This window comes from Equus przewalskii, chromosome 25 (genome assembly GCF_037783145.1).
Source record: "Equus przewalskii isolate Varuska chromosome 25, EquPr2, whole genome shotgun sequence".
NCBI classification, from domain to species: Eukaryota; Metazoa; Chordata; class Mammalia; order Perissodactyla; family Equidae; genus Equus; species Equus przewalskii.
Genome location: NC_091855.1, coordinates 44,534,458 through 44,562,022, shown reverse-complemented (window position 1 = coordinate 44,562,022; position 27,565 = coordinate 44,534,458). Strand labels below are relative to the sequence as shown.

Sequence of the window (27,565 nt, the reverse complement as noted above, 5' to 3'; positions counted from 1 at the left end):
CCCACTGCGGCTGGGCCAGGCAGGTCCACGTAAGCTGCACCCTCAGCCTCTGTCCCTCACTTCCAGGACCCCGATCCCCATCTGCACAGAAACGCAGCAACCACAGACAACCCTTCGTCCCACGTGTTGGCACGAAGGGCCTCACACCCATTTCCCACAAGCACCAGCCAGGTTGGGGAGCACTATCCCACTTTACAGATGGAGAAACTGAGGCTACGCCCAGGGAAACTGGCCAAAAGGCCTGGACTCAGAGCTAGTCATTGGACTGAACTCAAGCACCCACACACTGCTACCGCAAATAAGAGTAAAGCATTTCCCCACGTTGTCGGCTCTGGAGGTGAGATTCAGGAAGAGGGATTCAGCAGGGCCTCTAGAAAGTTTCACCTATTGATTCATTCTGGAAGATGCTGATCCATCAGACATAAATCTGGTTCTCCTTTTCCAGGACTGCACATTGACCCACACTCACTCCAAAATGCCTGAGTTCCTCCTGCTGTCCTCCTCGGCTCTCAGTCTGGAACCCATCAGAGCACGTCTCCTGTCGCTGCCGTGACAAATGACCACACACTGGGGGCTTCAAGCAACAGAAGTTTATTCTCTTACAGTTCTCAAGACCAGAAGTCGGAAACCAAGGTGCAGGTAGCTTGGTTCCCTCTGGAGCCTGGGAGGGAGAACGCGTTCCGGGCCTCTCTCCAGCTTCTGGTGGCTCCATGAGTCCCTGGGGCTTGAAGACACATCCCTCTGATCTCTGTTTTCATCCTCACGGGGCCTTCTCTTTTGCATCTCTGTGCTTCAGATAGCCCTCTCCTTTCTAAGGACACTTGTCATTGGACTTAGGGCCCACCTTAAATCCAGGATGAGCTCCTCCTGATATCCTTAACTTAATCACATCTGCAGAGTCCCTGTTTCCAAATAAGGTCACAATCCCAGGTACAAGGGGTTCGGATGTGGATGCCTCTTTCAGGGGCCCTCACTACAGTCAGTCTCTTCACAGACCCAGCTGGTCCACCCGACTTCAGGACGCAAACTGCTGCTGCCCATTTTACAGACGAGGCCAATGAGGTGCTGAAGGATAAACTGCTGTTCTGTTCTCAGTGTGGATCCATTACAGGGCCTGTGAAAGGGGTGGGATAAGGAAGCGAACTATTCCTGGGTTGTCCTGGCACATGCTGTTTTGGGGACAGCCAACACGGGCCAGATGCTGCCTCACCTGCCGAGGGCTACTCTCAAGTGCCTAGCAAGGCCCTATTAAATGAGAAAACATTAGGCCAGGCAGGTGGAGCAGGGGTTAAGTGTGCACATTCTGCTCTGGCCGTCCGGGTTTCACCAGTTTGGATCTCAGGTGTGGACATGGCACTGCTTGGCAAGCCATGCTGTGGTAGGAGTCCCACATATAAAGTGGAAGAAGGTGGGCACAGATGTTCGCTCAGGGCCAGTCTTCCTTAGCAAAAAACAAAGAGGAGGATTGGCAGCAGATGTTAGCCCAGGGCTTATCTTCCTCAAAAAAAAATAAAATAAAATAAATTTAAAAAGGAAAAAAAAATAGGGCCGGTCCTGTGGCCGAGCAGTTAAGTTCACGTGCTCCGCTTCGGTGGCCGAGGGTTTTGCCGGTTTGGATCCTGGGCGCAGACACGGCACCATTCATCAAGCCATGCTGAGGCGGCATCCCACATGCCACAACTAGAAGGACCCACAACTGAAAATACACAACTATGTACCGAGGGGCTTTGGGAGAAAAAAGGGAAAGCCCCCTACCAAAAAAAAAAAAAAGAAAACATCCGCTGACATGAACTTCTGAACAGGCAAATGAGCTCACCCACCAAGGCCCAGCTGGAATGTCACTCCTTTGGGAGGCCGAGCCCATCCTGCTGGCAGTTCAGGCCTCTCTGTAAGGGCTCTCTGTGCTGAGTCACTCTCGCCTGTCTCTTCCTCTGGACCACAGAGACCCCCGGGGTCTGTGCCCAATGCAGCAGCGCTGCCCAATAGAAACTAACATGAGCCACAATGTCATTCATTCATTCATCCATCCATCTACTTATTTATTTATTTGTTTGTTTGTTTGTTTATGTAAGATTCGCCTGAGCTAATATCCATCCCCAATCTTCCTCTTTTTTTGTATGTGAGCCGCTGCCACAGCATGGTCACTAACAGACAAGCGGTGTGGGTCTATGCTCGGGAACCGAACCTGGGCCACTGAAGTGGAGCACGCTGAACTTACCAGGGCTGGCCTACACAATGTCATTTAAAATTCCCTAGTAGCCACAGTAAAAAAGGCAAAAAGAAGCAAGTGAAAATAACTTTAATAATATAGGGCCAGCCCCATGGCTGAGTGGTTAAGTTTGTGCGATGTGCTTTGGCAGCCCAGGGTTTCACCGGTTTGGATCCTGGGCGTGGACAGACATGGCACCTCTCATCAGGGCATGCTGAGGTGGTATCCCACATGCCACAACTAGAAGGACCTACAACTAAAAAGATACAACTATGTACTAGGAGCACTTTGGGGAGAAAAAGGAAAAATAAAATCTTAAAAAAAATAAAAATAAAAATAATAATATAGGACCAGCCCAGTGGCACAGTGGTTAAGTGCACACGTTCCGCTTTGGCGGTCGGGGTTCCCAGGTTCGGATCCTGGGTGCAGACATGGCACCACTTGGCAAGCCATGCTGTGGTAGGTGTCCCACATAGAAAGTAGAGGAAGATGGGCACGGATGTTAGCTCAGGGCCAGCTTTCCTCAGCAAAAAGAGGAGGATTGGCAGTAGTTAGCTCAGGGCTAATCTTCCTCAAAAAAATAAAATAAAATAAAATAATAATATATATACATATATTGTTTCTTCAGCAAATTTTATCAGAAATTTTTTTAATTGAGGCAAAATATACATAACGTAAAATTTACCATCTCAACCACTTGAAGTGTACAATTCAGTGACATTACGTATATTCACAATGTTGTGCAACCATCACTACAGAACTTTTTCATCATCCCAAATTGAAATTCTATACTCATTAAACAATAAATAACCATCCCCCACCAGCCCCTGGCACCCACCATTCTACTTCCCGTCTCTATGATTTCAGCTACTCCAGGCACCTCATATAAGTGGAATCATACAGAATTTGTCCTTTTGTGACTGGCTTATTTCACTTCATATAATGTACTCAAGGTTCACCCATGTTGTAGCATGTGTCAGAATTTCCTTCCTTTTTAAGACTGTTTAATAATATATTTTACTGAACCCAATATATTTAAAGTATTATTTCAACATGTAATTAATAAGAAAAAATTATGAATGAGATAGCTTACATTCCTCTTCTCATGCTAAGTCTTTGGAATCTGGTACATAGCTTACACTTACAGCACATCTCAATTCAGACCAGCTACATTGCAAGTGCTCACCAGCCACATGGCCGTGGCTGCAGTGTGGAAAACTGGGCACTTCTCACTAGATGTCCTGGGAAAAGCCTCATGGCTATACCTGGCCAGCAGCATCTTCTGGATCCCCTCCCCCCTCAGTCAGGTACTGCCCTTTCCAGTTGAACTGACTCTCACATGGACAGCCCACCTGTCCTCCCAGTGACACACCCTCTCACATCCCCTCCTTGACTCCCAGCTCCACCCCGCCCCACCTGCTGCCCAGCCCACACTCCCACATTCTGGGCCCCGGCCTCCCCAGAAGAAAGAAGAGCATGCCTTATGGCACCTCCTAGGCCAGCGCTAACAGAACTTTCTGCCATCATGGAACTGTTCCACATCTGTGACGTCCAATATGGTGGCCACTAGCTACGTGTGGCTATCGAGCATTTGAAAGGAGGCTAGTGCAACTGAGGGGCTGAGATTTTTTTTTAAAGGTTGGTACCTGAGCTAATATCTGTTGCCAATCTTCTTTTTATTTTTCTTTCTTCTTCTCCTCCCCAAAGCCCCCCAGTACATAGTTGTGTATTCTAGATGTAGGTCTTTCTGGTTGTGCTATCTGGGACGCCGCCTCAGCATGGCTTGATGAGCAGTGCCATGTCCGCACCTAGGATCCGAACTGGCGAAACCCTGGGCCGCCAAAGTGGAGCATGTGAACTTAACCACTCGGACACTGGGCTGGGCCCCCTGAGTTTTTAATTTCACTGAATTAACTGAAATGTAAATAGCCATGTGTGGCTAGTGGCTCCTGTACTGGACAGGCCACTTCCCAGCTCACCATCTTCCCAGCCACCACCTCGTAGGAGCCACCTGGGTCCTGGCTGTGGCCTGGATGGGGCTCCCCACTCTGCCCCGGGCCCCTGGCAGAGTGATCAGGCTGTGGCCGTCCCTTGCTCAGAGCCCTCAGTGGCTCTGCAGCACACTCAGGAGAAAAGCTAGCGTCTGTGTGGTGGCTGGCAGGCCCTGGCCCACCTCCTCCCACCCTCCTCTTCCCTGGCTCCTGCCGCCCAACCACGCCAGTTGCCTGCTGCTCCTGGCCCTGCCAGGCTCACTGCAGTCCCACGGCCTTAGTCACTCTTGCCCAGATCTCGCCCCCTTGCCATCTGCTCCCCACAAACTCCCCAGCCCGTTTGCTCTTTTTCCACACCACTGAACCTCTGGCAACCTTTTATATAATTGATTTATTTACTGCATACATTGACCCTCTAGAAGGATTTCTGCCAGTTTTATTCACAGATGACCCCTAACCGTGTGGCAGTGACTGATGTGTGCTAAGCCTTGGTGCATTTCATTGACTGAATGAATGACAGCTCCAAGCATGGGCTTCACAGCACCCATCCTCCCCGTTGGTGGCATCTGATAAGCCAGGGGCGGGGCCACAGCCCACCTGGGCCAATCAGAACAGAGTCCCGATTCCAACCTGCAGCTGGACGGAGCCTGGCAGGCCTGGCCGGGTGCTGTGAGGAGAGGACCCCTCAAGGGCTGGTCTGAGGATGCCACAAATCCGCATAAACAAAACTCTGAGAACTGTGCCTGGCAGATAGCTATACCAGCTCCCTATTATTATTATTTGGTAAAAGGATCCAGGGGCTGCACTGGTTTAGCACCGTTGTCCAAGGCCTACTCTGTGCCAGGCAGCATGGTGAGGCACTTGCGGGAGGGAATGAGGGGGATGAACACAGGAACAGCTCTCGGTGACTGCTGGGCCTCGTGTATCCACGACCAGATGGTCAGATTCTGGAGTTTGTAGCAAGATGCAGCAGGACCCTGAGCTGACAGGAAATCCCACTTTCTAGCTGGAAGTACAGCTCCCAGCCATGGTGTGGGAGCTGGGTCTGTGCAGGTGGCCCTGCCAGACCGTCCTGCCATGTTGCCATTAGAGTGGACGCCCCAGCAGGCTAGGGCTGTACTGGACGTCCTGCCTACTGCAGCCAGGCTTGGGGAGGCACCGAGGACATGCTGGGATGTTGCTTTCTTTTTAAAATAAAAATAAAAATCTTGTTTGCCCTGGTGTTCCTAGCAGATGGATCAACCTTTCACAAGCCGGTGCCCAGGGCTGTTTTGCTCCTTCGTCCAGCTGTGGCTGGTGGGCCCTGCGGGGTGTGCAGAGATAAAGGAATAAACAAACAAACAAGCAGCTCTTCTCTGCCTCTCCGCCTACGGCCTTGGCTTTGTACTAATCTTCCCACCCTGCCCCAAACTGGGGATCTGTTTTGACGGCAAACCTGTCTCTGGGTGTGAGTGTGTGCTAGGGTATGGGGAGGAGGGATGGGCCTGGGAGAGCTTAGAACCCCCAAATACCTGGATAGAAACCACCTCTGGACACCTGCCAATCTCGTCCATCCATCTCATCCCCCCTCCAGAAGCTCTTTCTGTACTTTTCCACCCAAGGTCTGACTCAGGACAAAGTGAATACAATGATCATTGCAAATCAATACCCGAGTGGCTACAAATACAGCTGAAACAGCCCAAACATTTTGGGAGGACTGATCAATTTCTTTTCCATGGCATGAAAGGAAAGAAATTACTTTCCTGGAAGACCAGTGAGGTGAGCAGAATGTCTGAGCAGGGGCACTGCCCAGCCAGGAGGGCAGCTGTCCCTGCCACATGGGCACAGGGCCCTAGGTAAACAAGAGGGCACTGTGACCCGTGAGGGCTGTCTCATTCACGGCTCCATTCCCAGTGCCTAGAAGAGGGCCTGGCAGGCAGCGGGTCTCATGAGCAGCTGCTGAATGAATGAGAAAGCAAGGACCCTGTTGTCCTCACAGGACCCCAAAGGGAATGCCATCACGTGGCCTGTGTTGTGAGGGCTATTTCTGGTCTCCAGTAGTGTTTGAGACTCAGAGGGCTTAGCTGCCACAGCTGAGACTGGGACCCGGTCTGTCTGTCTGCAAACAAACCCATCTTCACTTGCTACAGCATCGATGAACCTTGAGGACACCATGCTAAGGGAAATAAGCCAGTCACAAGAAGACAAATACTGTATGATTCCGCTTATATAGGGTCCCTAGAGTAGACAAATTCATAGAGACAGAAAGTAGAATGGTGGTGGGTCGGGGGAGTGGAGTGGGGAGTGAGTTAGGGACAAAGTTTTAGTTGGGGCAGATGAAAAAGTTCTAGAGATGGACGGTGGTGATGGTTGGACAACAATGTGAATGGACTTAAAGCCACTGAACTACACACTTAAAAATGGTAAATGGGGGGGGCTGGCTCGGTGGCGCAGCGGTTAAGTTCACACGTTCTGCTTCTCAGCAGCCCGGGGTTCGCTGATTCCGATCCCGGGTGGGGACATGACACCACTTGGCACGCCATGCTGTGGCAGGCATCCCATATATAAAGTAGAGGAAGATAGGCATGGATGATAGCTCAGGGCCAGTCTTCCTCAGCAAAAAGAGGAGGACTGGCAGTAGTTAGCTGAGGGGTAATCTTCCTCAAAAAAAAAAAAAAAAAAAAAAGAAGGCATGTAAGTTGCTGAAAGGCAATTACTTTGCAATAAAAAATTATACATGTACAACAGGGTCTGTGAGGGAACCTAACAGGACTTAAGCAATCCCCAGGGGGCTCGGCTGCACAGGGAGGAAAAGCGCTGACGATGCCAGAAGCCCCAGTCTCCACTGGATCCCAATCAGGTGGGCTTTCTGAGCAGGAACCCCCAGCCTCTCCTTGGGAAAGTTGATTCTCCATAAAGGAAGCCTGCTCCTCTGCAGTCTGCTCCTCCCTGCACTGTTCCAGTTTTCTAATCGGAGGCATCGTTAAAAATGTCATTTTTTGGTTTTTAAAAACAGAAAAAAAGCAATGCTTGTAGGGAAAAAAATCATCAAACAGAAAATTTTATCATACAATTTCCCACAAGTTCTGTGATTTCCCCATTAATCAAGTCTTTGCAAATTTACAGAACAGAGGGTGGTTGGGCTGACCCTCCGTGGCTCTCTGCCCTCCTCCAGTGTAGAAGCCTTGGAGTACAAAGACAGCAGTGCCCCGCTGCCTCTCTGGGTGAAAACAGCCTAAAGCGCTGGCCAGAAAAAGGGCTAGTCAAAGCTGAGCCCTTGGAGGGACAAAGGATTAAAACACACGCCAAAGCCAGACCAGCTGACGCCTGAGTGCAAGGCTTCTTTGCAAAGATGCAATTTTGTTCTCTTTAAAGAGCCAGGAGCGAGGCTGCCAGCAGGGAGCCAGTGTGCGTGTGGACATTCAGGGAGGGGTAACAGGAAGGACCAATGCTCCATGGATAACTCCTGAGCATCACTGCGTGCCGACAGCTCCGGGACATGGAAGAGACCAAAGGCCTTTCCTACTAAACTCCTGGCTGGTGCTGGGGGCTCTGCTCTCGACTCAGCACAAGGGCCAGCTTTCAGTCAACTTTGCCCCACCGAGGCCTTCTGGTGGTCAGGAACCAGTTGCTTTGGACGTTATTACTAGTCGCTATCATTTTAGATTTATGAGGAGCCCGTTAAGTGCCGACACTGTACCTAAGATGCCATGTCACACCCTGCTGGGGCTTTGCCAGGTGTGCATAATTACAAGCCAGGAAGCTGAGGCCTGGAGATGGGCCTGAAGGCAGACAAGTCTGCCCTGGAACGCCGCTCTAGTGCAATCACGTTACAAAGACGCTTCACTGTTCCTCCTGGAGGCAGAGTTCCCAATATATTATCAGGATTAAAACAAAACAAGGAAAGACTTTGTGGTGAGATGTCCCGCTGTCAGTGACTTGAGCCAGCCTGGGCCCCGAGGCCCACTGCCACTTCTGATGGCCACACCTGGATTCTCTTTTTTGGGGGTGAACATGAGCAATTAAAAGACCAATGTCCACAAACAGCACCCAACACACACAGGGGAAAAGAGACTCAATTTTATTTTACTTCTTAATCCAGAAAACAGAAGCATTAAATTTTATCAAAGGGAAAAGCAGGAAAAGATACATCACTGAGATAACCTTTATTCTGTAATTATTTAAAAGTTCACAAAAATACTCTACTGGAATACGGCTGTGACAGAGAACTGTCTTAACCTAACATTTCCTTAACTGAGCATACAAATGTTAGAGTCAAAATAACTTTATTTCTGACGTGAAGCAACATTTACCACAATCATTTAATCTTAAATGTTTAAGAATCCAAGACAGGAACACAACACTGTCACTTCTCGTTAATTCACTCAGAGCATTTGAGAACCTAGCAACAGTTAACACCACGAGTCAAGTCAAACTTGTCGGCATTAAGTTAAACTGTTCTTACAAAAGGATAACACAGGTTACTGAGATTTCAACCACACTTACGTCTTGAGTTGCTAAAGCTCTCCTGCCAGTCCTCAATATCTACCTACCATGTCAGTTACGCCAAGTGGAAACGATTTTAGGAGAATTACTTGGGACTCTGAACCTGGGACTTGTGGATGCTGCTCCTTTGGCTCTTAACCAGCAGTCCTCCTGCGCCCGCAAGGCCTCTCTATCCCTCCGGTAGGAGGGTGTCAAGACCCCCACAACTCAGCTCACCCGGCCCAGGACGCTACCACCGTGGGGCACTGCTCCCTCTGACAATTTCAAAGAATGCTTTACTTTCTCAATTGTTACTTTATAAAGTCAAAGAATCACTTGTCCTTTCCTTTGTCAGAATATAGAACATATGTTTGTTTTTCGCTCTTTTTAAGTTTCTTAAAAGAAAGCACCCTTGGACCTGTGAAGGCAGCATCTCCACCGCCTCAGATGAGAGGGGCTCTGGTGAGGATAAGAACCTCAAGACTCTGCACGGCACTGTGTCACCTTGGTCACTTTGCTGTCCCATGCCTGCCCACTGGACAGAGACCTGCCCAAGGCCCGGCCCACCCTTGGAGGGTGGCACTGGTGGACAGAGCTCCGTGGCCCCTGACAGACACTGGGGGCATCGCGTTCCCTGGCTCTCAGGCTTTCTCGCTTCAGGAGGTCTGCTTCTGGAGACCTCTGCCTTCTAATGTTACCTGCCCCTCCTACCCCCCATGCGACCAGAGCTTATTTGAAGAAGTTTCTGTTCCTTGAAACCTCAAGAGGCTTGCCTCTAGGAGCCCTGAGGATCTCAGGAGGTAAATTATCAAACGTGCCCGGAAGAGCTAGTTGGTGAAAGCTCTTGTTCAGTGTAAATGCTGGTAATGCACCGCCAAGCCACCAGCTGAAGGGCAGAACCCATGTGCTCGAGGACGCAGTACACAAGCTATCTGGAGCGCCGGGCTAAGAACTCTGGCACATGGTCTCAGCATCTCAGGGTGTGATTCAGGACCCTTGTGATTTCCAAACCCTTGTGTTTGGAAAGGCCCTTTATGAACAGCAGATCCTGCACAGTTGTTCAACAGTCCCACAGATTACAAAAGACACCCATACTTTCCATCTTCTCCCTCTGCCTTCACAGACAGTAACATGTAAGACAAAACATGATGTATCTCTTACAGTCTGCAAGGATGCCGTGAGCATACACACACCGTCACCACCCACGCTGGAATTCACTTTCCCAAAAAACAAATTTCCTTTCAGACAATCCACTTGTTTTTTGCTGTTACTCTGGAAAGTCATCCTCAAAATTTCTAAGAATTGATGTACAAAAAGAATTAGAAATGATACCACTGGAAGTTGTTTATGCCAACGTCACACTGCCTGGGGAGAAGACAACCATTAAATGACCTTCAGTCAGTGAATTTGATGGGAGAGGAGGAATTAAAAGCTAGGAAGTGGTTCATACCTTCTGGGCTGGGCTCGCCCACACGGAACAGAGGGCCCCTGTCCGGGGACCCCAACCCTGGTGGTTATCACTTTTTCCCTTGTTTCTCTGCAGCTGCACACAGTGTGACACACGCTGGTGTCAGGCTGAGAACCTGTGTTTAGCAGAGGGAGTGGCAGGAATTAACGATACAGTGTTATTTCTGGGTAACCTCATGGTCCACGCGCCCCACTCTCCGGGGACCTTGGTTAGCAGAGCTGGGTTAACTGCCCCGCAGCGTGACTGACCCAGTGCAGGGTTCTCCAGTGGCGCGTGGCGCACGGGCTTTCCTCTTCGGGTTCTCACACTCACCCTCATCCATCTGCACAGCCCTTAAAGGCCTCAGTGCAGGGGGTGGGGTGGGGTGATATGCTTCTTCTGGTTTCTGGAATTTCTCCTTGGAAATCATCTTCAGTGGCAGCAGTTTATAAGTCACAGAAGAAATCCAGTCTTGTGACTCTATTGTCATGCCTCATTTTGGAATAAAAACTACTTGCCAAGTGGCGTTTAGTTAATTCCAGATATCTTGTCTATCCTCAGAGGACACGCTGGCTAATGTGGCCTGCCTCTGAAGGCCACTTCCCCATTGCTGAGGCAGGCATCCCCTCCTGCAAGCTGTGACCCCATGCCACACGGCTCCAGGATGCAGTACAAAGAGAGCCTCCTCATTTTAAAACCATATAATCCTACTTCAAACAACTGTGGTTTCAAAAGAATTTAAAAAACAGAGGAGTGTGATCCAGAGCAAGTTGTCGGGGAAAACTCTGGAAACAGGCTCTCCCTCACTTGAGTAAATGGAGAAAAGTTCTCTCAAGGTGGCTCCGCAGTCACCTGAGGTCTCTGACAGGAGCTGCACTTGCTTCAAGTCTGTAGGGCAAGCATCCCAGGACAGCTGCATTTCATCAGGGTACAAACCCAGGGGCCTCCAATAATTCCCGGCTCACTGGTCATGTGAGCGCGTGGGGACACGTGGCAGCTTCCAGTTCACTCGGCAGCAAGCTTCCAAATCATTCCCAACAGTGGAGCCCACTTTTTTAAGTGAAACTTTATTAATATTTTTATATTGTTTTATTTCAAATTGGTACAATTCAAAAACACAGAAAACAGGCACACAGTGATTGGGTTTTTATTTAATATGACGTCTGTGACTGAGAGCTGGCCTGGTGTCCACACTCAGGGTGAAGCCAGGTGACCTACAGCACCCCAGGACCCGCGGATTCCCAGCCCGCCCTGCACTGAAACATAAGCCAAGGGGCCCCCATAAAGAAGCTGGTGGACTCAGATCACTTACGGGTGTTTAGAGCCCTGGTAAAGCGGGCTCCTGTAACCAGCTGTTTCTTGTGGAAACTTGGACACTGGGCGGGTGGGTCAGGGTGGGCTCCTAATTGATGGTCTTCTTTTGTTTCAGTCTAAGCTTGTTCCAAATCTTCTCCAGGGCCACTTTTCCCATGAAGTACGTGATGGCAAAATTACGCTTGTACCAATCTCTACAGAGGAACAGGACAAGCACAGGTGACATATCCCCAGTGACTGACGACTAGCACGCAGGTCTCTGAGGTGAGTTCCCAGCCAAAAGGCAAGGCCCCCTGACTCCTCCTCCTCCTTTCCTCACAGTCTCTTCCTTTGCCTGCCTCCATTAAAGGTAAATTGTCCATAAAAACCTTCCTTCCTTCCACCTGGATTTTCATCAGGATGAGAAAAAGGCTCAATGGTGATGTGCCCAGGTCACCCAAACCCCATTTTGTCCCATTCCTGGAGGACACTGCAACCCTCTTCTGGTTTTTGCTAAAAGACTCCAAAAGAGCCCTCGGAATCGTGGGGCTGCCCTGGACTCCAGTGGCATTCTTGGAGAGACACAACTGTTGAGTGACGGGGGCGTGACCGCTTAGCAAAATGACTGGCAGGCTCTGCAGGAACTCAGTGGGGACCATCCTGGTATTGGCATCTTATTTGCATAAGGAACACATGACAAAAGCACTGCATCATGAGAAGCTAATTTATCACGAGTGCCAACATTACAAAGCTCCAGATCCTCTTTTTCGAGATGATCTGAGCTTCAGTGTAATTTAAGTCTTTAAAGAGATAATTCCAGAGCTTCTCATACAAATATTGGGATGGAGTTCACACACAGTCGGGGCTCACTTGCCTGTGAGTTACTCTACAGAACATCCAAAACTTACAAATTCACCCCATTGTCAGCAGTTGAACGAGCAAAGCTTGGAAAGTTTCCACAACGAATGCACACATTCCAGGCTCTTAGTGCTAAGGCCTTGGAAGCTGAAATGCCAACAAGACCAGTGCTTTTCGGCCAAATGAGCTAATCAGTGAATGTGGAACTGCCATTCCGAACTGGACTCAAGTGATTTACTGGCTCTGAGTATAGAAGGAAGGAGAATAACCAAGGGCTCAAAAGAAGCAATAGCAAGAGGTAAAAATGCTCGTTTTCTGGAGCCTTCGCATGGCTGGATAGAAAATCCCTCTCCACATGAAAACCATCTTTACATTTCTAGCTATTTAAGTGATGCAATAAATGGGAAGCTATTTATTTATTCTAAATAAATAAGAAAGGCTTCCAGAAAAAGAAAACCAGTATCCCTTTGGGATTCAAGTTCTTCTGTTATTAAGGAAAAGCCAGAGCCCACTCCACCGATACAGATGACTTGATTTAATGAAGTGTAGGGACAGGCAAACTACGCTCTTCCTGTTTCCATAGGGAAGCAGGGGCAGCAGGTGGGGGGCGCATACAGGGGCACTCAGCCTCCAGAGTTGCTTGGCCTTTGGTGAGCTGTTTCTCTCTGCTCTGAATGCCGCAGACTGCACAGACAGCTAACGTGCTGTGCCCTCCTCAGAAATCAAAGGTTCAGAGAAAGATAATTAATACTGGCCTGAGTGAGGAACTGAACTAGTTCAGAGCAATATATGACAGCACGAGCAACAGAATCCAGATGCATCAGAACTAATCTTTATGTCCAAGCCTTGCTCTCATGAGCTCCTCCAGCCTCAACCATCCTCTAGATCCTGCCTCACCTGCCTGATCCGATGCTGTCACTATTACATCTTAAAGCAAATCTCAAACATCATATCCGATCATTTCCACTGGAAATACACATTGTTATGCATCATTAAAATCTTTTTTAAGAACACATAACCACAATACTACCACTGCATTGATAAAATGAACAATAACTCATCCTTAACCTAATACACAGCCACTGTTCAATTTCCTCTGACTTTTACAAGTGGTTTGTCTGAACCAGGGTCCAAACAAGGTCTATCCATTTCATGAAGTCTCTTTTAATCTATAATAGTTCACCCTATATCTGTCTTTGTTTTTGATTGTAGTTACTTGCTGAAACTGAATCATTTGTCTTACAGAATTTCCAACATTTTGGGATTGTATCTTCAGGCTGCCTCTCTCTCTCTCTTTTTCTTGATGAGGAAGTTTGGGCCTGAGCTAACATCTGTGCCAATCTTCCTCTATTTTGTACGTGGGTCACCACCACAGCATAGCTTGACAAGTGGTGTGCAGGTGCATGCCTGGGATCTGAACCTGTGAACCCTGGGCCACCAAAGCAGAGCACATGAACTTCACCACTACGCCACCAGGCTGGCCCCCTTCAGGCTGTCATTTTATTTATTTTATTTTTTTGAGGAGGAGTAGCCCTGAGCTAACATCTGCTGCCAATCCTCTTCTTTTTGCTGAGGAAGACTGGCCCTGAGCTAACATCCGAAGCGAAGCGTGTGAACTTAATCACTTGGCCACGGGGCCAGCCCCCAGGCTGTCATTTTAAACAAGGTCTGCTATGAATCCCTCTCTCACCCCCACATACACGCTTTTACGCTTTCTCTGTGAACTGGTATTAGATTTGGAGGCCTGACTAGATTCCAATCCCATTTTATTTTTGGTAAGAGCACCTCATGGGTGGTGCTGCACGCCTCCTCCTGTATCTCAGAGGCATGTGGTGATAGCTGTCCCACTTGGTACTGTGTGAAGGTGCACCAGGGGTTCAGGTGCCACCAGCCTGACCCATCTGCTGTTAAGTCCTCATCAGCTTCCTGCTCAACGGCTTTAGCAGCACGGGTGACTGCTGTCCGGATTCATTACTCCATCAGGGAAGCGGTAGTTTTCCAGCACCATCACTCCTTTTGCAGTGGCTGTCATTCTTCCACAAAGAAAATGCTCCTTCATTTGGTTCCCATGTACTGAAATAGTCAGTACAGGAAAAGAGAGGTTCATACGCATGTGTTTTGAATTCTTTCCTTTTATTTATCAGTTTTCAGAATAACGAGTCGGCTGGCTAGCAATATCTGGAGGTGACTCATGAGCCTGTCGGTATCATTATGGTTACAAAGATGTTTGCATATCTGATCCATTTTTAACCCACCATGGTCACCTTTGTGTGGCTACAATGGCTTCATCTTTGGCCTGTGGGAGCCCCTCAAGTTGGCTCCTATGCCGTTTTTCACGTGACTCTGCTGGTCTCTGAGCCTCTTCACTTTCAGACACAGGATGCCTAGACTCCTTCTGTGCCACCCCAGACTGGGCTTCTCCACGGAGTCAGGCTCCCTTTAGAGGGAAGTACTGTCAGAACCCACCGTCCAAGCACTAGGGGTGCAAACTGCTATAGGGCTGCCAGGAAAATAACTTTAAGTTGTCAATTTTATTCAAAAGTGAAAAAACTAAGTTCACAGCAAATTCTACCTTTAATATAAACATGAAAGTTGTTAAATTCAGGTAAGAAAATAATATACCCAGCATGGATGTGACACTCAAATTTTTAGGAAAAAATTAAACACCTACCTGTTATAATACATATGCTTCTGAAAATTTTTACTTAAAAATTCCTTATAAAAGTCAGCCATTTCTTCTGCATTCAATGTTGCTTTTTGACCTGAAAATTAATTTCAACGTAAACATTAAGACTTAAGGAGAAGGGATCCACAAATAACTACTGATCTGATAACTGAGTTCAGCAAGGTTGCAGGATATAAGATCAATATACAAATGTCAACTGTATTTCTATACACTGGCAATAAACAACTGGCAATGAAATTAAGAAAATGATTCCATTTATAATAGCATCAAAAAGAATAAAAGACTTAGGAATAAACTTAAAAGAGAAAGTATAAGACTGATACAACGAAACTACAAAATATGGTTGAAAGAAATGAAAGAAGACGTAAATAAATGGAAAGACATTCCACGTTCATGGTTTTGAAGATTTAATACTATTCAGATCGCAACACCCCCCAAACTGACATACAGATTCAACATAATCCCTATCAAAACCCCAGCTGGCATTTTTTTGTAGAAATTGACAAGTGAATCCTAAAATTCATATGGAAATGCAAGGACTCCAGTGAACTTGAAACAAACTTGAAAAAGAAGAACAAAATTGGAGGACTCATACTTCTCAATTTCAAAACTTACTACAAAGCTACAATAATTAAGACTGTCTGCTGCTGGCATATGGATAGGCATATAGATCAAAAGAACCAAACTTACTCAGAAATAAACTCAAACATTTCTGTGCAAGTGATTTTCTTTCTTTTTTTTTTTCTGAGGAAGATTAGCCCTGCGCTAACATCTGCTGCCAATCTTCCTCTTTTTCCTGAGGAAGACTGGCCCTGAGCTAACATCCGTGCCCATCTTCCTCTACTTTATATGTGAGACGCCTACCACAGCATGGCTTGCCAAGCGGTGCCATGTCTGCACCCAGGATCCAAACCGGCAAACCCCTGGCCTTGGAAGCAGAACGTGTGCACTTAACCACTGTGCCACTGCGCTGGCCCAATGCAAGTGATTTTCTTTCTTTCTTTCTTTTTTTTTTTTTTACTGAGTTAATGATAGGTTACAATCTTATGAAATTTCAGTTGTACATTAATGTTTGTCGTTCGTGTTGTAGGTGCACCACTTCACCCTTTGTGCCCACCCCCCACCCACCTTTCCCCTGGTATCCATTAAACTATTCTCTAAGTCCACATTTTCAAATTCCTCATATGAGTGGAGTCATACAGAGATTATCCTTCTCTAGCTGGCTTATTTCACTTAACATAATTCCCTCAAGGCCCATCCATGTTATTGCAAATGGAATGATTTTGTTCTGTTTTGCAGCTGAGTAGTATTCCACTGTATACATATACCACAACTTCTTTATCCATTCATCTGTTGATGGGCACTTAGGTTGCTTCCATGTCTTGGCTATTGTAAATAATGCCGCAATGAACATTGGGGTGGATAGGACTTTTGGGATTGCTGACTTCAAGCTCTTTGGATAAATACCCAGTGGTGGGACGGCTGGATCGTATGGTAGTTCTATTTTTAATTTTTTGAGGAATCTCCATACTGTTTTCCATAGTGGCTGCACCAGTTTGCATTCCCACCAGCAGTGTATGAGTGTTCCTTTTTCTCCACAATCTCTCCAACATTTGTTACTATTAGTTTTAGATATTTTTGTCATTCTAATGGGTGTAAGGTGATATCTTAGTGTAGTTTTGATTTGCATTTCCATGATGATGAGCGATGATGAGCATCTTTTCATGTGCCTATTGGCCATCCGTATATCTTCCTTGGAGAAGAACATTTGTCTGTTCATGTCTCCCGCCCATTTTTTGATTGGGTTGTTTGATTTTTTTGTTGTTGAGTTGTGAGAGTTCTTTATATATTATGGATATTAAGCCTTTGTCAGACATATGACTTGCAAATATTTTTTCCCAGTTAGTGGGTTGTTTTTTGGTTTCAATTCTGTTTTCATTTGCCTTGGAGAAGCTCTTTAGTCTGATGAAGTCCCATTTCTTTATTCTTTCCCTTCTCTGCAAAGACATGGTGTCCGAAAAGATCCTTTTAATACTGATGTCAAAGAGTGTACTGCCTACGTTTTCTTCTAGAAGCCTTATGGTTTCAGATCTCACTTTTAGGTCTTTGATCCATTTTGAGTTTATTTTGGTGAATGGTGAAAAAGAATGGTCAATTTTCATTCTTTTCCATGTGGCTTTCCAGTTTTCCCAGCACCATTTGTTGAAAAGATTTCTTTTCTCCATTGTATGCCCTCAGCTCCTTTGTCGAAGATAAGCTGTCCATAGATGTGTGGTTTTATTTCTGGGCTTTCAATTCTGCTCCATCCAATGCAAGTGATTTTCAATGAGGGTGCCAAGACAATTCAATGGGGGAGGAATAGTCTTTTCAACAAATAGTGCTAGGATAACTGGATATCCACAGACAAAAGAATAAAGTTGAAGCCCTACTTCAAACCATAAACAAACATAACCTCCCAATGGGTCAAAGGCCTAAATGGAAGAGATAAAACTATAAATCCCTTTGAATAAGACTCGTGCAAATCTTCATCACCTTGAATTAGGCAACGCATTTTAGATATGGCACCTAAAGTACAAGCAAAGAAAAAAAAGATAAGTAGGACTTCATCAAAAGATAAAACTTCTGTGCTTCAAAGGGCATTATCAAGAAAGTGAAGGGGCCAGCCCAGTGGCACAGCGGTTAAGTGCACATGTTCCGCTTTGGTGGCCTGGGGTTCGCTGGTTTGGATCCCGGGTGCGGACATGACACCGCTTGGCAGCCATGCTGTGGCAGGCCTCCCACATATAAAGTAGAGGAAGATGGGCACGGATGTTAGCTCAGGGCCAGTCTTCCTCAGCAAAAAGAGGAGGATTGGCAGCAGATGTTCGCTCAGGGCTAATCTTCCTCAGGGGGGAAGAAAAAAAGTAAAGTGAAGAGACAATCTAGAGAATGGGAACAACTATTTGCAAATCATCTATCTAATTTTGGTCTAATATCCAGAATATGTAGAGAAGTCTCACAACTCAACAATAAAAAGAGAACCCAATCATTATGAATTTTAGTTGACCAAAATCCCAATGTAAGTGCATTCCTTAAGTATCTACGTAGCAGAATTAGGGCAAGTGTAATATAATAAATAACTCTGTTCACATAAATTATTAACATAAGTGTATGATAAAAGAAATTAGGCAGAAAGGGGAACGAGCTCAGGTCAAGAATTTGTCTTCTGTTGGTGCAACAGTGCAGAGCCTACGGCAATAAAGAGGAAGAAATGGAGCAATGAAATCATTTTCACATATTGATAGAAAACCAATGCTTTCCGATGTTGGGTGGGAAGGTGAACAACGTAAAAATGAGCTGACTGGCTGGTTTGTCTGCCTGGTCATTCAATAAACTCTGATCCATTTATGCCCCCAAAAAACAAACAAACTGTGATCCCAATTTAAAAATGGACAAAGGATTTGAATAGCTTTTTCTCCAAAAAAGCTATAAAAATGGCCAATGGGAACATGAGAAGATACTCAACATCATCAGCCATTAGGGAAATTCAAGTTAAAAAGATAATAAGATATCATTTCACACCTACTGGGATGACTATAATCAAAAAGACAGACAATAACACGTATTGAAGAGGATGTGGAGAAATTGGAACCCTCATACACTGCTAGTAGGACTGTTCAATGTACAGCCACTTTGGAAAACAGCCTGAAAGTTCCTCAAAAAGTTAAACCAAGAGTTAACACAAGACCCTGCGATTTCACTTGTAGGTATATACACGATTGTGCACAGCAGCATTACTCGTAAGAGCCAAAAAGCGGAAACAACTCAAATGTCCATCAACTGATGGATAAATAAAATGTGGTGTATCCCTACCACTGAATGTTATTCAGCCATAAAAAACAATCTTTGAAACACTGAAACATACTACAACATGGATGAACCTCGAAAATACACACTGAAGAGAAAGAAGGCCAACACAGAAGACCACATATTGTATGATTCCATTTATCTGGAAACGTCCAGAATAGGGAAATCCTAGAGACAGAAAGTAGATCAGCAGCTGGTGGGAGGAGTAACCGGCAATGGGTGTGGTGGTTTTGGGGTGATGAAAATGTTTTGGAATTAGATAGTGGTGATGGTTGCACAATCTTGTGAATACTAAAAACCACTGAATTGTACACTTTAAAAGTGTAAATTTTATCATATGTTAATTATCTCAATAAAGAAAGAGGACTTAAGGATGAAAAAAGCATCTTCCTCTATCATTAGACCCTAATGGTTATGGCGTTAACTCATTTTCTTCACAACTGATATATATGAAGGCATATATCTATCAACGTACAGAACGTGTGATGCGTCTTATCACGTATACCTCAACAGCTGAAGTTTCTAATGAAGAGCTGTGAGGTACTAGTATAAAGGAAATGAAATGTTTCCTACTTTGAATGCATCCTGGGTAGATACCAGCCTAACCACTCCATCTCTGAGTCAGTGAGCACACACGAACCAAGTTAACACATTAGGTGTTGGTGTGGAATGGTGGCACACAGGGACTGACCTGGCCACCACCGGGGTGCCCCCCATGCAGGGGGAGATGCCAATTGTGGCGCCCACTCTCAGGGCTCCTCTACTCTCCAAAGACTGGAAAAGGCCACACAGGACAGCAACCACACCTGCCATGGGGGCAGCAGAGCTCCTCTGAAGTGGGGCTGCAAAGCAACCCAGGGGCCAGTCTCAGGAGCCCAGAAATGGCTCAGGGGCGAGGGAACAAGACCACACTGGGAGGGCACTCTGGCTGAGTAGCCCCAAGCCGTAAACAGACACCACCATCTCTAGAGGAGCCCAGGCACGACATCCAGGGCTTCCTGCACTTTCAGGGGAGCCCCATGCAGAGGCCCGTGCTCGGGCTCCCCCTCCTCGCAGTTTGGTCCACTTGCCCCACGCCAGCCCCCCGAGATGAGTCTCCATGCAGAGGCCATGTTTTTTGGCTGCATAGCAGATTCTGATGCTCCAAACCCCATCAGGATTTTGGGGAGACAAAGCTGAGAAGGTAGCCCAAAGGCATGTTTCCACAGAAACAGGAGGGAAAGTGGCCCTTTACTCACACAACATACAGGCAAACACTCAGATGGCATGGCACAGGCATGGCTCTCTCCTCACACAAGGACCACATCTCTTCCAGCACTTGACCAAGGGCCTGCCACATCACCTGGACTCCCACTGCTTGAGGAAACAGCAGTTTATTCCACGTGTCCTTGCTCCTCTGACCCAGCCTCCTGCTGCTCCTCAAAACCTCTATCTGCAAGCTGTTCCCTTATCCAGAAGATTCTCTCCCAAATCTCCCCCCAGCTGCCTCCTCCTCAGAGGCCTTCTCTGAGGGCCCTGTTAAAATGCTCACCTCTGGGGCCGGCCCCGAGGCCGAGTATGGTTAAGGTCTCACGCTTCGCTTTGGCGGCCCAGGGTTTTGCTGGTTCGGATCCTGGACACAGACATGGCACCGCTTGTCAGGCCACGGTGAGGCAGCCTCCCACATGCCACAGCTAGAAGTACCCACAACTAAAAATATACAACTGTGTACTAGGGGAATTTGGGGAAAAAAGCAGGAAAAAAAAAAAGGCTGGCAACAGTTGTTAGCTCAGGTGCCAATCTTTAAATAAAAATGCTCACCTCCTTCTCACTTCCCTGCTTTTTTTTCTTCAACACACTCCAAGAGTGCAGTGTGTATTTACTGAGCTTACTTGTCTGCCTGTTACATTCCTGCTCCACGTTAGAATGTCAGCTCCGCAAGGCACGGCCACCACTAGTCCCACTGCCTCGTCTGGTATGTGGCAGGTGTTTCATAAATACTTCATCAACAAATGGATGGATGTTAAGTGGGGCAAGGGAGGGAACAACTAGCTGCCCGAGGAGGGGAGGGAAGCCAAAGGCTCCCAGAGAAGGTGACATTTAAGCTGGGTCTTGAAGGATGAATAGGATCCCGTAGGGCAGAGAAAGGAGAGAAAATCATCACAGGCCAGGGACCAGCACAGGCAACAGAAATGAAGGGTCTGGAGATGTGCAGATGTGGCTGAACACAGAGCAAACGAAGAAGGGGGCGGGCAGGGCCATAGTGTCGTGAGGGGGCCAAGGAACAGAGACCGGGCTTTAGGAATCAGGAGCGACCACGCCAGCTCAGGAGCATCAGCGACTTTTGAGGAAAAAGCAGGGTTTCCGGCCAGTCCCTGAGGGAGAGGCGTGTGTGCACCCTCCAGTCAGCTTCCTGGCACATCTTGTTCTGGCCTTTCAACAGGCGTGAGGAGCTGAAGAGGTGGGAAGTGTCCTCCCAGCAGCAGCAGTGAGAGCGGCTCCACGTGGATGGAGCTCTGTCCCTCACTGGCTGTGCGGCGGACTGTGGCTTCTCCCATCTCTAGACTGTGGATCCCAACAGCACACCTCATGAGAGGTGCTTTGAGAGGAACCGAATTCTAGCCAGTGCAGCGGCTGGGATGGGGCCTGGCACAGAAGCACCTGCTTGTTACCACTGCCAGTGGAAGAGTGGAAGCCCAGGGTTCTAAGGACAGGTCGGGGTGCCACCTTCAGCAGTTGGTCTAGTTTGGTGTCTTGCCCAAACACCCCCAGGCCGATGCTCAACATAAAGCAGAAGCACCATAAATGTCTGCTAAGTAATTCCTATTCCACACCTGTCAACACTGCAACGTGCTATTGAACTTTAGGAAAACTAAATAAAGAAAGGCAGAATCATCTAATTCATTACACACTTACTAAAAACCGAGTGGGTGTTTCATAAATACCAGCTGTCCTAAAGCAAATCCATTTTGATGGCATACTTTGTCTTCCACTGCATAAACACTTTAGCAATAAAAGAAATTGGAGACAAGAATCCTCCCACAGTACTGCCTGGCTTACAAAGGAGATTTAATTTGAGGACAGGCAGAGCTGAAATCATGGTATTCTGCTTTTTGCACTTGAAATTAACTCAATACTTTTTCTACATTGTTGCAGAATATTCCAGTGAACATCCACTGTGTGGGTGGGCCACCACAGCCTTATCTAATCTGCGATTACTGGATATTTAGATACTTCCCATTTTTGGGGGAATGAAAGATAATGCTACAAGGACACAAAGCTAACTCTTCTCATGTTTTCCTCTAGAATGAATTCTCGGATATTCCGTGGTCATAATTTCCCTGGTTCTTGGCATATGTGCATTGCATGCAACTGACTCCTTCTGGAAACGGGGCTGGGCATTTTCTACTGCCCTCACCATCTACGAGCAGCATACTGTCAATGTAACTCCAACAGCGTTGGGTCCAAACACAGAAAACATCCCCCGTGAATTCACTAAGCATAAGAAGATGCCTGCTTGCTGTTTTAATACACACTGTAAAATTCAGAGTTTGAGCAATCTTCTTCTTTACTCATGTTATTCGTCTTAGGTGTTTTGTTATTTCTACAAATTTATTAAGCCTTTTCATAAAGTCCAGACTGCCTGTCATGTGTGCTGCAAACATCCCCCAATCTGCTGTTCATGTTTCACTTGCTTCCCGGATGCAGACCCCTTTGTCTGCCTGCCCCTCTGGTTTGCTGGGCAGCGTCCTTGCACTGCCTCCTCCACCCCTCGTTGCCATGGCAATAGCCAGGCTCATTTGACATGAATGAGCCAGGCTTATTCAACACAATCCCCACCCTCGGCCTCTGCCAAGCCTGGGGCACCTCCCCACTGGCCGACCTACCTGGGGAGAGCCTCCGGAAGGCTACTTTCTTGAACTTGGGAGGTACAAACTGAGAGGTTGAGAAAACCCGTTTACACCGAGAGAAGGCTGCAGCAGTGGGGTAGAGTGGAGTTTAAATGAGAGCAGAGAGCATGTCCTGGGTTCCCTCTGGTGCCAGCATCTGAGTGCAGGCCATGTCTGGGCCCGGCTCCACCTGGCCCTGGGTCTGAGCCACCTCTGTGCCCCTCAGCAAACTCTCCCTTACAAAAGGCTGGATCAGAGGGACTCTTAACTGATACAGCTCTTGTCAGTTTTCATGTTCTTGAATCTATTTTCATTGTCAAGCTTAGGGAATCGTCATTCTTCCAGACAATGGAGAGTCAGTTTTACGCTGTTAGATTGTCTATGTAATTCTACTTTCTAGGAGCTACATATTTAACGTTTTAATCCATAAACAATTGATATTTAATAACTAATTTTTTCACCCATTAGAATATATTTGTATTATAAGGGGCATGAATCTAAATTTGTTCTTTTGGGCCAAAAGTAAATAGTTTCCCCAATATCATTTACTAAACAAGCCTTGTCTTCCCTCAGTTCTGTAGGACCCCTCTACTTGCGTTAGCCACCTCTGTATGAGATGTGTGTCCTGGCCCACTGAGGTGACAGCCTGTTACCAGCCCCCACTTCCGTCACTGCAGCCTGGTAGCTGTTTAAACAGCTGACAGAGTAGGCACCTCCCTTTTCGTATCCTGTCCTCATACCTGATTTAAGGCCAGCCTTTCCATTCTTGGTAATGTCAGCAACAGGAACTCTGTGATATTAGTAATAAGACTCAAAACCACCTCTCCCGTCTGTTACGACAGCGGTTGGCCTCCCAAGCACTTGCGCGGCAGGCAGCGAGCTGGCGCGACGGGACCCGGGCTGGCGTCCTCCCGGCAGGCGCAGCGTTGAGTGGTCCACACAGCCAGAGGCCTGGGCCCGGCACAGCCAGGATAGCACCGCGCAGTGGGCTGAGAGCCACTGTGGGAGGCGAGGCCAGGCGGATCCTCGGAACCCAACTTTCTAGGTCAGAACCTCAGCCCCTCTACTTTCTCACTGTGTAATTTTGGTTAAATAATTTGTTCCCAAGTTTTTTATCTGTAAAATGGTAAAAGCAACAGTACCTGCACTTCACTGGGTCATTGTGGGAAATAAAGCAGATAATACAGGCAAGGACTTAGCATTAGCACCCAGCATAGCATCAGGACCCGGAACTATGAGCTGTTCTTCTATGCTGACTGTTGGGAGGTAGCACCCTTTCCCCTTCGCTCCTGCCATCTGAGACCCCATCTTGACGGGGCCCGTGCAGCTGACAGCAAACAATGAGGGCCTGGCATCTGGGTTACTGCATCTTCCCCAGCCCTTTATTCTAAATATATCCAGGCCACGCTAAGGATGAGCAGGCGCTCTAGCCCAATGACAGACACGATTTTTAGGGTCAACAGCTTTGGATTTTCCATCAGAATAATGTCTTGATAGCAGACATCTTTTAACATACAGTATGAAATGTTATTCAGGCCTTATATCAACACCAAGAGAAAAGAAAGGTTATTTTAAGCACTAGACTTCCCATCCAAAAAGAAAGGACAGCACAGTAGGCAGAGGGAACTGAACACAGCCTGGCTCCCCCGGCCCATCAAGTGCAAGGGATGGGGGACAAGATGTGAAAGAGGTGAGCTAGGCATGGGCTGGGCAGCCTGCCATCCAGATGGAGGAGTGCAGCTGTCATTCGGTAGTCAAGGGGAGTCCAGGAACCTAAGCTGAATGGCAACTATCAGATTTGCAGTTTGAGTAGAACAGTCTGGCTAAACTACAAAGATCGGATATAAAGCAGGAGTTGACAGACTACAGCCTGCAGGACAAATCTGGCCCACCATCTGTTTCTGTAAATAAAGTTTTATTGGGACACATTCATGCCCATTTGTCTATGTATTATCCATGGCTGCTTTCACACTACAAGAGCAGAGTTAAATAGTTGCAACAGAGACCCACATGGCCCACAAAGACTAAACTATTTACTATCTAGTCCTTTACAGAAAAAGTTTGCGGCCCCCAAGCCCCCTGATTTAACGATTGGAAGCCAAGGAACCAATTAAGAAGTTAGGCAGAGAATTTAACAAGGGCCTGAACTAAAACAATGTTTAAAGGATAGGAAGTAGCAAAAGTGTTACTTTTAGTTAAAATGTTAAGAACATTTAGTAGTTAAAACATTAAGAAATGTTTAAGGGGCCAGCCTGGTGGCGCAGTGGTTAAATGCGCACGTTCTGCTTCTCAGCGGCCCGGGGTTCGCCAGTTGGGATCCCAGGTATGGACATGGCACCACTTGCCAAAAGCCATGCTGTGGTAGGCATCCCATGTATAAAGTAGAACGGAAGATGGGCATGGATGTTAGCTCAGGGCGAGTCTTCCTCAGCAAAAAGAGGAGGATTGGCAGCAGTTAGTTCAGGGTTAATCTTCCTCAAAAAAAAAAAAAGAGAAATGTTTAAGAGGTAAACCTGGAGGAGAGATGAAGGGGTGAGGGAGAGAGGCTTCAAGGATAAATACTGCTCAGGTGAGCCAGTGAAAGCATGGACTGAGATCAGGAATCCAGACAAGGAGCTGGTATGAGAGACAGAGAAGCTGGAGAAGCCATGGGACCTTGCGATATAACTCCAAAGGTCAGTGGGAGGTCATCAATCAGAATGACCTGAAATCACAAGAGAGCTGATCTCACTCAAACAGAGGAGGAGGAGCAGCAAGAGGACAGCCGTACGTCCCACTGAGCATGCCCCCAGGGAGCCTGCCCAAACAGGTGTGACTTGCCTCCTGAACTTTCTCTACTTTGTTCAACATCCTTTCTTTTTTCTTCTCATGTAGTTACTTAAACAAAAACGTTAGCAGAAAAAGAACCAATGAACTAACCTGATTCAGCTCTCAGTCCCAGGCCTTTAGCTTTTAGTCTTGAGTGAATAAATTCTTCTTTTTCCTAAAAGAAGACAACTATCAGAACTCCTTTGCTCTGTCTTTCCATTTTTCCTTGGCTACGACACAGCTCGCAGTGTTCTGAAGTCTGGATGTGGATTTCCTGAGAAACGACCCATCTCAAAGCATGTTTTAAACCATCTGATTTTGGTTAAAAGTTTCATGCTTGAAATAGGATTTGAAAACGAGATGTTTAATAAACTTTGGGAGGGACTCTTTGTTTATAAATCCACAGAACAAGAAAAATGCACTCCGTTTGACTTAGCTTGCCCAAATGGGTAAACACATAAAGCTTAAATATTTTTCTTCTGGATTAGAATATTCATACTTCTTTCTCATGTAGCTCATTTATGAGTATGTTGTTAAGAATTCTGAATTCTCAGGAAGAATGGCAGCACATCACAGAAACCCCTATTTTTATAAACACACACACACACACTAAACATGCAGTCCTAGCTCTGGCTCTGCTACTCCTACCTCCCTGAAGTCTAAAGAGCTGTGATTCCATGAATGACTGACATTCTTACGTATAGTTACATATTGGTTTAAAAATTGCATCCATATAAATGTACTTGATAATGTATCCGTATGAGGAAAGAGAGGCAAGGGAGGGCAGGACTGAGACCACCAAATCACTGAAAGGCAAAGCAAATACTGAAGATTTAGCTCCCCCAAGTGGCCAACTGTATTATTTCTCATTCTGACCTGAAACCTAAACTTACCTTACGAAAAGTCAAATTCTGGTTTGCCCAGAACTGTTGGTTCCATTCTTGTGTTTCTTGTCTTAATTCTCTGAGCTTTTGTTCCAGTGGTGATTCATTTTCGGGGATGTAAAAGTGAACAGGTCGAAGGTTTGAACATTTATCTGGGGGTCCTATCCAATCATAGCAAGATTTTCTTGGAGGACAGAATCTTGAGACCTTTAACAAAAAGCATGGAGTTAACATACAACATAAAGAATCTCTGGTATTATAAAATGAACAGTCCAGATTTATTAAAGTCCTTCATTAACTTCCTCTTTCTTTAATTTTTAAATGATTTTTTTAAATTAAAAAAAAATTTTTTTTGAGGAAGATTAGCCCTCAGCTAACATCCGTGCCCACCTTCCTCTACTTTATATGTGGGATGTCTGCCACAGCATGGCTCGACAAGCAGCGTGTATGTCTGCACCTGGGATCTGAACTGGCGAACCCCAGGCCGCAGAAGCAGAATGTGTGCACTTAACCGCTGCGCCACCGGGCTGGCCGCCTAACTTTCTCTTTTTAAGATTATGTGCCAGGGAATATCCAAATTAAAAGAACTATAATGAATATTATTAACATTAACACTATACCGAACACGTTCAACAATGGTGCTGGAATAATGCAACATCCTAAGGCAAAAAAGAAGCTCAACCTGCACTTTGCACCATATACAAAAATTAACTCAAAATGGAGCAAAGACCTAAATATAGAATCTAAAACTATAAAACTTCTAAAACATGGTAGAAAATTTTACCACCTTAGATTAGGCAACAATTTCTTTGCTACAACAGCAACAGCACAATCCACAAAACAAAATAGACGAACTGCACTTCACCGAACTTAAAATCTTCTGCTCTCTTAAAGACACTATCGAAAACAATGAAAAACAAGCCACAGTCTGGGAGAAAATATATGCAAATCTGGAAAAGGAGCTGTTTCCAGACTAAAGATTTCTCAAAACTTAATAACAAGAAAACATCTAATTAAAAATGGGCAAAATATCTAAATTAAAGTTCTTCAAAGAAGACACATCGATGGAAAATAAGCACATAAAAACATGCTCAACAGCATTAGTCATTGGGGAAATGCAAATCATAATCACAATGATGGGCTGGCCCAGTGGCGCAGCAGTTAAGTGCGCATGCTCCACTTTGGTGGCCCGGGGTTCACCGGTTCGGAT

General features: G+C 46.4%; 1 protein-coding gene across 2 annotated transcripts in view; it reads right to left on the bottom strand.

Moving 5' to 3' along the window:
• Positions 1–8,244: 8,244 nt before the first annotated feature.
• COA8 (cytochrome c oxidase assembly factor 8) overlaps positions 8,245–27,565 on the bottom strand; it is a 34,499-nt gene continuing 15,178 nt past the window's right edge. Inside the window, exons 2-5 of one of the 2 annotated variants that reach the window (XM_070593381.1) lie at positions 26,365–26,562; positions 25,583–25,646; positions 14,934–15,024; positions 8,245–14,335 (exon numbers count right to left, since the gene is read on the bottom strand). In XM_070593381.1, the coding sequence (XP_070449482.1) occupies positions 14,242–14,335; positions 14,934–15,024; positions 25,583–25,646; positions 26,365–26,562 (447 nt within the window). In that variant the 3' untranslated portion in view covers positions 8,245–14,241. The remainder of the gene's footprint in view (positions 14,336–14,933; positions 15,025–25,582; positions 25,647–26,364; positions 26,563–27,565) is intronic. The other variant, XM_070593380.1, reaches the window with a different exon arrangement.